Source organism: Pseudochaenichthys georgianus, unplaced genomic scaffold (assembly GCF_902827115.2).
Source record: "Pseudochaenichthys georgianus unplaced genomic scaffold, fPseGeo1.2 scaffold_1472_arrow_ctg1, whole genome shotgun sequence".
NCBI lineage: Eukaryota > Metazoa > Chordata > Actinopteri > Perciformes > Channichthyidae > Pseudochaenichthys > Pseudochaenichthys georgianus.
The window spans coordinates 1-8,873 of NW_027262324.1; the positions used below are offsets into that span (position 1 = coordinate 1).

Consider the following 8,873-nt stretch of genomic DNA (forward strand, 5'->3'; position numbering starts at 1 on the left):
TGCAATAGATGCCGTGTGTAAATTGAAAAGATAATACATTTTGCAATGTTACGTAGATGGAAGTAGGCGGTCCTTGAAATTGATTTTATGTGGGCGTTAAAGGATAAATCCTGATCAAATATAACACCAAGATTCCTTACAGTCTCACTGGAGGCCAAATTAATGCCATCCATAGTTAGTATATCTTTAGATAATTTGTTTCGTAGATTCTTCGGGCCAAGTACAATAACTTCAGTTTTGGTCGTGTTTAACATCAAAAAGTTTAAGGTCATCCACGTTTTTAAGTCCTTAAGGCAGTCTTGAATTTTATTTAGATGATTCATTTCATCAGGTTTGATTGATAAATATAGTTGAGTATCATCCGCATAACAATGAAAGTTTACATAATGATTCCTTATAATATTGCCTAACGGAAGCATATATAATGTGAACAAAATAGGTCCGAGCACTGAGCCCTGTGGCACTCCATGGCTAACTTTGGTTTGCGTGGAAGATTCATCGTTGACACGTACAAACTGAGAGCGTTCAGATAGATAGGACCTAAACCAGCCTAAAGCAGTTCCCTGTATGCCAACTAAGTGCTCTAGTCTTTGCAATAGGATATCATGGTCGATAGTATCAAATGCAGCACTGAGATCGAGCAAAACAAGAATAGAGACAAGTCCCTTGTCTGAGGCTATTAGAATGTCATTTGTGACTTTAACCAGAGCTGTCTCTGTGCTATGATGTGTTCTAAAGCCAGACTGAAAATCTTCAAATAAATCATTGTTTTTTAAGTAATCACACAGCTGTTTTGCGACCGCTTTCTCAATAATTTTTGAGAGGAACGGAAGATTAGAAAAAGGTCTATAGTTGGCTAAAACCTCTGGATCGAGGTTGTGCTTTTTAAGAAGCGGTTTTATCACTGCTACTTTGAATGATTGTGGAACATAGCCTGATAATAAAGACATATTCATAATATTTAATAAAGAAGTGCTAATTAATGGAAAAACTTCCTTCAACAGCTTAGTTGGAATTGGGTCTAACATGCACGTTGATGGTTTAGAAGAGAGAATCATTGAATTTAATTGTTCAAGGTTAATGGCTGAAAAGCATTCTAGTTTACTATCTAGTGTAATATTAGAACTTACGTTTCCGGGAGCTGTTGATAACACTATACTGGTCAAAGGCAAGAGGTCATTAATTTTGTTTCTAAGAGTAACAATTTTATCGTTAAAAAAGCACATAAAATCATTACTACTGAGTGCTATGGGAATAGAAGGCTCAATGGAGCTGTGGCTCTCTGTCAGCCTGGCTACAGTGCTGAAAAGAAATCTTGCATTATTCTTATTCTCATCTATTAATGAAGAGTAGTAAGCTGCTCTCGCTTTACGCAGTGCTTTCTTATGTTCATTGAGAGTAATATGCCAAATTAAACGAGATTCTTCAAGTTTAGTGGAACGCCATATCCTTTCAAGTTGTCTCGAATGTTTGCTTTATTTTGCGGGTTTCGGCATTATGCCATGGAGCTAATCTATGTTGTTTTATTTTCTTCTTTTTCAAAGGAGCAACCGAGTCTAATTTTATTCGCAGCGCATCTGTAGCACTATCAACAACATGATCAATTTGGGGTGGTGTACATTTTGTATAAGTTTCCTCCCTTACATGCAGACATGCTATCGAGTTAAATATGTCTGTTGACTACTACTAGGACAACCCTTTTTGTAAAAACAATATATATATATATATATATATATATATAGTTTTACATTGTAATGCAAAACAACCTGTTCCATTCATTAATTGCTTTAAAATACATGTTGTAGTTTCCTTTCATTTAAAATTGTTCAAGTAAGCTTGGGGGACTCAAAGGGCACCCGATTGTTTGTCTGAACACCTTGTTTCTCTTGTGCATTAAGAACACTTGTGTTAGGGCATGAATTAACAATAAATAGGTTACAGTATAAAATACCACGTACTGTCCGCCCTCCCATGCCACCCTGGCATGACCTCTTGCCCCCCTTTTGCCACCCCATGTAAAATGTTCTAGAACCGCCACTTGGAGAAGGTGAATGTGTGAGGGAGAGAGTTTGAGCTTCCACAGACTCACCCTGTGCTCCAGGAGTCAGTGTAGATGCTGTCAGTACTGAGCAGCTGTGAGGGAGATGAAGGAGTTGTTCAACATCTGATCAAAGTTAAAGTTCCAGATTATCAGTGGATTGTTTCTGCATCATCTCTGACATTAAAACCCTGTTTGACTCTGAACGGATTATTAAACCTGGAGTTATTTCAAACAGGAACATTGTTTTCTAAAGTTACATCATGTTTTCTTTATTCAGACTGAGGGGCTGCAGGTTGTCAGAGATCAGCTGTTCTGCTCTGATCTCAGCTCTGAAGTCCTACATCCATCTGAGAGAGCTGGACCTGAGTGAGAGCGCTCTGCAGGATTCAGGAGTGGAGCTGCTGAGAGATCTTCTGGAGAGTCCAGACTGCAGACTGGAGACCCTCAGGTCAGTTCACTGACTCTCTGTCACTGCTGGAGATCTCACATGTTCACTTTGTAACTGAACCTCATTTATATTCATTAATAACTTACATCCATAGAGTTGTACTTGTCCTTATATTCATATTTCATTTTTAAGAGTAAGAAGTGCTGCTGACATACATGCTGAGTGTTTCTTAAAGGAACTGTAATAGATGTTAGTTGTAAAAAGTAAATCTATGTAATTAATATTTAGTAAACGATAATGTCTGAATAAAGGTCATCTGAAGTCATTTTAGTTTTACATGATAAAGTTCACTTTGTGAAGTAGACAGATGTTTCTGTTCAGATTCATTTAAATGTTGAGAAACATCTGATTGGATTATAAACAGGTTTTTATCCTCATCATGTTTTCTTTATTCAGACTGGAGGACTGCAGCTTGTCAGAGATCAGCTGTTCTGTTCTGATCTCAGCTCTGAAGTCCAACCTCCATCTGAGAGATCTGGACCTGAGTCTCAACGATCTGCAGGATTCAGGAGAGAAGCTGCTGAGAGATCTTCTGGAGAGTCCAGACTGCAGACTGGAGACCCTCAGGTCAGTACGGGGTCTCTGCTGGTTCAGCAGTATTGTATGAAACACAGGGAGGTGTTTCTCTCACTGGGAAACAGATCAGTGATGTTACCCACTGACTGCAGGCTCTCTCATTCTTCCATCAACCAGAGAAGGCCAGCTGGAAATGCAAAGCCACGTTTAGTCAGTCATCAACTTTCCACCAGACGTATGGGGTTTGACAGAAGAGTGGGAAAGGTGGTCTGTGTTTGATGGGATGTGTTCAGCTCCTTGACTAATGGCTGTTACTTCCTGTCATGCAGCTGAGAGCTGTGGCAGTCAGTCGTAGTGTTGCAGAGAAGATATGATGGGATGTAAAGCCTGAGATCAGGACTCTGAAGCTGACTCAAAGAACAAACACTTATTTTAAACTGGATCCATAACTGTTGGATTGTGTTCATCCCTACAGGATCAATGAGGAGACGATCAGAGCCACGATCCAGAAGACCTGTGAGTACTGAATATCCTCCATTCATCCAGACATGAAACTCTTTGATGGAGCGCGTCCTCAGAGGAAAACAACACTCTGGTTTCTCTCTTCATCATTTTGGCTGTTTCTCTTTGTTTCATCATCATCATTATTACAAGAACTGTCTATCAACACAGTGAGGCGTTCACTGACACTCTGTAAATAAACTCTGAAGAATAAAACACATGAAAACATCAACAATATAACCAGTCTGTTACAGTATTACCATCAACATATACTTCAGTACAAGTAGAAGTACTCAGATCTTGTTCTTGAGTAAAAGTAGAAGTACTCAGATCTTGTACTTGAATAAAAGTAGAAGTACTCAGATCTTGTGCTTGAGTAAAAGTAGAAGTACTCAGATCTTGTTCTTGAGTAAAAGTAGAAGTACCAGAGTGTAGGAATACTCTGTTACAGTAAAAGTCCTGCATTCAAAATGTTCCTCAAGTGAAAGTAGAAAAGTATTCTCATCAAAATATAGTGAAAGTAGCGACAGTGAAAGTAGTCGTTGTGCAGATTGGTCCATTTCAGAATAATATATATATATATGTTTTATAATGATTGATCATGAAAGTGTTCTCAAAGCTGGTGAAGGTGCAGCTAGTCTGAAGTACTTTGTAGACTGCAGGGTAGCTGGTGGATTTACTCCAGGTGGAACTAAAGTCTGATTCAACACTTGATTAGATTTCACATCATTCATCCAGATCTGTGAAGTAACTAAAGGTATTACATACATGTAGTGGAGTAAAAGTACACCATGTACCTCTGAACTGTAATGGAGTAGAAGTACAAAGTAGCATACAATGGAAATACTCAGGTAAAGTACAAGTACCTCAACATTGTACTTAAGTACAGTACTTGAGTAAATGTACTTAGTTCCTCTCCTGATCTGTAAAGCTCTCCCAACATATGCAGGTTAGCATCCGGCAGCTTCTATGTGCTGGGGACCCGTACTGTACATGTCTATCATCACACTGTGGGCTCCTCAACATGTGTGGGTTCCCAGCAGGACTCTCTGAGCTGCAGACACATTCTTTCTGGGACTTTGTTCCAGATATTTGGAGCATAATAACTGAAGCTGTTTCTCCATGTTCAGGAGCTCCCATCCCCCGAGTCCTGGGGCAGGAAGCGCTCCTTCTCTCCAAGAACTCCAGGACCCTGCAAGCTGGTCCAGAACCAGAGTCCCAGTGAGGAGTCCAGCCAGTCGACCTCTCAGAGTTAAACTAAACTACAACATTATTAAAGACCATGTTTAAAGTTAAAAAAGGATGCTTTCAGACTGAATCCAGACGTTTCTCAAGCTGCAGTCAAAGCAGATCATTTGTGAAATATATAAAACAATTATAAAACTGTAATAAGAATTACTCTGAATGACATTTTATTTACATTTCTTTTAATCAAATGTTTCTGACTTTCTATCAGAGTGCTTTTCTCATGAATTAACGACTTCAATCTTCTTTCTTTTCTTGTGTATTTCATAAACAGGATATTGTTGTTTGTCCTTATATCCTGATTGAAGAGTCAGCAGTAAAGCAGCCAGGCGGTAACGGTCAGCTGGCATGTGTATCCGTTCATTGGCTCATATGTGTAGCATGTTTAATGGCAGTGTTTTGAAAATGGCTGACAGGTGGATATGTCAGATCTCTGTGTGTTACTCAGAGAACCGTGTGCAGGGTTTTAGAAAGTGCAGAGTTGAATTGCAGATTGTGTGCAGAGCTGAAAATGTGTTTAGAGTTCTGTTTGATTGAATCCAGCCAGTGTTGCCGCAGCAAAGCATAAGGGCTCAGAGCTCGGACCTGTTGTGTTCACATTATATACGCTTCCTTTAGGCGATAAGGAATCACTCGGGACATTTTCATTGTTATGCAGATGATAATCAATTATACACAATATAGACAAAAGTATTGGACCACCTGCACATTAGAGAGATACCGCAGGTCCTTCCTTCCTGCAGCGGTCAGACTATATAACCACCACGACCCCTAGTAGACCCCCCTCACAACAACACAGATTATAACACCCCTTGTTGTTAAATACCAACTATGTGCTATATATATATATATATATATATGCCGTTAAAACTCTGCAATACATACCTGGCTGTTAAATCCTCAGAACTGTTACAGGATGTGTATTTTGTAAAATGTAACTTTAATACTTTGTTGTCTGCATGCTTTAGGTAACATGAAGCTGTCTCTGGCTCTTTCTGCTGTAACGATGTACATCTCTCCTCTGGGACTAATAAAGGGATTCTGATTCTGATCACACCTGCAGGAGCTTTCAGGACATCCCATTCCAAACTCTTAAGCTTTCATTTGAACTTGGTCCCCCTTTGCAGCTATAACAGCTTCCACTCTTCTGGGAAGGCTTTCTACAGATCTTGGAGTGTGTCTGTGGGAAGCCCTTTCATCCAGAAGAGCATTAGTGAGGTCAGACACTGATGCTGGACGAGAGGCTGGCTCTCCGTTCTAGTTCATCCCAAAGGTGTGCAGTGGGTTGAGGTCAAGTTCTTCCACACCAAACTCATCCACCCCGGCCTTGATGGAGCTTCTTTGTGGGGCTCAGTCATGCTGGAACAGAAAGCTTCTTCCTCCCCAAACTGTTTCCTGGCTGTTTTCCACCAGGTTGAGACTTGAGTTTCTTGGTGTTTTTCACATCAACAAAAATGCTAAAAACTAAAAAAAGTGTTCTTGCTAATCATTGATGAATTACACACTGTGAAGAATAAATAATAAATGTAAACAATGTTGTCAATGTTGGTGCCAATTTGTACACATAAAAAATACTTACAATAATAATGTTGTCCTCTTAGGTATAGCTTTTTTAACGTTCTTTTTTTTAAAGAAATACAAATAAAATATATTCAATATTTTGTATCTGTTTTAGAAAATAAATACAAAATGATACAGGAAATAATTATCAGTTTTGTGGCTTTATGTAAACGAGCTGAGGACTCTCTATGTTCATGCACTCCTGGATATAAACCCAACAGATCTGCTTTGAATGATCTTCTTTATTTCACCTCGTACCTCCGCCCAGAACACCTTCAACTTTCTGCACCGCCAAACACAGAGAAACCACGTTCCCTTGATTCTGTGCATGTTAAATAAATGTGACGGCCCCTAGGCCTTAGACTCAGGTCCCTGGTTAGCCACTCCCCAAATCAGGAGAGATTGCTGACACCTGATTTCGGCTGACTGCTCAGCAACAAGTATGGGTGCCTGCCTGGGAGACTGACTCAAACAAGCGAGACCTGCGCAGACCTGCGCAATTTCGATCAACGTCTTGCTAGTGCGTTGCATGATGGTTAGTCATTTTGTCCGACTTGCTCTGGAGGCTCGCCTACATGAGACGTTGAAATCTCGCGGGAAAAAGACGCCCGCAGCCTTGAGAGCGAGGCGGCGCAATTCCTCTCCACAGGCTGCGGAAGCGAAATGCTTGATGGGAAACGACTCGCTGGTATCTCGAGCTGAGCGCTCATTGGTGGGTTTTACCCCGTGCTGCTGATGAAACTCTCCAATTGGCTCGGCAAAAGTTTGTTGTTGTTTTGTGTCAGTTTTACGTCGCCACATCCATTCCCATTTTTCATCATTGTTCCACAATGTTTATCATCATGAAATTAATATCTATATATTTTATACTATACTTGCACTGCTTACCGTTTTCATACTTTATATATCTTAGCATATTCATACACACTGTTCATACTGCTCACAGACTGATATCTAGTGTATTCATAGCCCTCACTGTTTATTCATCATTCAATTCATTCTATCTTTTATTCTGTAGATTGTGTACATTACTTTTCACTTTACTGCTTGTTGCACCTGGTTGGAAGCTAAACTGCATTTCGTTGTCTCAGTACCTGTAATATGTGCAATAACAATAAAGTTGAATCTAATCTTGAACAGGAACAAATGTATTTACTTAGTACATATCTGACATTAACGATTAAACACGTGTGTATTCTTTATAAATGCAAACCGAGTCAAGCCGACTCCGGAGGTGGTAGTATGCACCTTAAAGTTGTTTGCAATCCGCCAAAAAACCGAGAGGAGGAGGAGGAGGAGGAGGAGGAGGAGGAGGAGGAGGAGGAGAGGAGGGAGAGAAGAAGAAGAAGAAGAAGAAGAAGAAGAAGAAGAAGAAGAAGAAGAAGAAGAAGAAGAAGAAGAAGAAGAAGAAGAAGAAGAAGAAGAAGAAGAAGAAGCCTACTCCGAGCTGTCCGACTTCAGGCGAGCTTTTTGAGACCTCCCCCAGCTGCGATCGGCTATTCTCGTCTACTTTAGAGGCGAGCCGCAACTCGTCTCAAACAAGCCTAGTCTCTCTCTCCTCTTGGGTTGCTTGGCTCTACTGGACCTTGGTTTGTTTGTTCTTTCTTTATATTCTGATGCATGTTCACACACCAACACACTACACACATTACTGATTAACTGACTTCATAGTTCATTTAGTTTCTTTAAATAAATGCACTTCAATTGGATGAATCATGTGTGATCTCCTTCCTTTGTCCTTCCTTGAGCCAGAGCGTGACACACATATCTGGCATATTTTTATATCGGTTTAAATCAGGGGTGTCAAACTCCCGTGACCTCATGTTATGTGGCCCCGCAAGAGCGTGCAAAGAATATAATATACAACTCAATTGGTGTAATTGTTGAATATTTGCTGTCATTTATTTGCCAGAGACTTCTGCTTTCAGACGTAGTTATTTATGAAGTTATTTCCAGAACTGATAATAATCCAATGCAGAGCCAATAATGTAATATAATACATTATTTTATATATATATATACTTATATTTATGTAGAGAAGCCAAGAGTGTGCAAAGCTGTCATCGAGGCAAAAGGGGGCTCATTTAAAGAATCTAAAATGTTTATTTTAGCACTTTTTTGTTTACTTGCAGCAGCATAAAAAGACAAGGCAATACATTAGAGAAAATAAAACACTAGAAATAAACAATCCAAAAATATTTCTGAAATATAAATAAAATAGCATTAAAAAGTAAAAGAATATACATGTGGAAAATAGACATGTGGAAATACACATTTACAGTAACAAATTATATAAAGCAGGATATTATAAATACATGAATTGAGCAAGAAATGGATTATTAAAATGAGGATCAGCTCCAGAACACCTTCTTTAGGATCTGTCTCATCAGTGTCTCACAGCCTTTCCTCATCTCACAGACTAAAGTCCTTACAGTGAAGCTCTGTCCGTGATACCTCCTGTGTGTGTCCTCCAGGTGAAGGTGTGGAGCTCTGTCCGTAATACCTCCTGCATGTGTCCTCCAGGTGAAGGTGTGAAGCTCTGTCCGTAATACCTCCTGCGTG

The 8,873-nt window shown here is 39.7% G+C and overlaps 1 protein-coding gene across 1 annotated transcript; it reads left to right on the plus strand.

Annotated features, from left to right (window-relative positions):
- The first annotated feature begins 2,286 nt into the window (after nucleotides 1–2,286).
- Nucleotides 2,287–6,256, plus strand: LOC117441092 (ribonuclease inhibitor). Its single transcript, XM_034077294.2, has 4 exons — nucleotides 2,287–2,489; nucleotides 2,886–3,056; nucleotides 3,481–3,521; nucleotides 4,637–6,256. Coding segments are annotated over exons 1-4 (402 nt in total). The 5' UTR covers nucleotides 2,287–2,301; the 3' UTR covers nucleotides 4,639–6,256.
- The last annotated feature ends 2,617 nt before the right edge of the window (nucleotides 6,257–8,873 follow it).

Coding starts and splice junctions, on each gene's coding strand:
- LOC117441092 (XM_034077294.2), top strand. CDS start 2,302: ATGTTTTCTTTATTCAGACTGAGGGGCTGCAGGTTGTCAGAGATCAGC. Junction 2,490..2,885: donor TGCAGACTGGAGACCCTCAG/GTCAGTTCACTG, acceptor TTCTTTATTCAG/ACTGGAGGACTGCAGCTTGT. Junction 3,057..3,480: donor TGCAGACTGGAGACCCTCAG/GTCAGTACGGGG, acceptor TCATCCCTACAG/GATCAATGAGGAGACGATCA.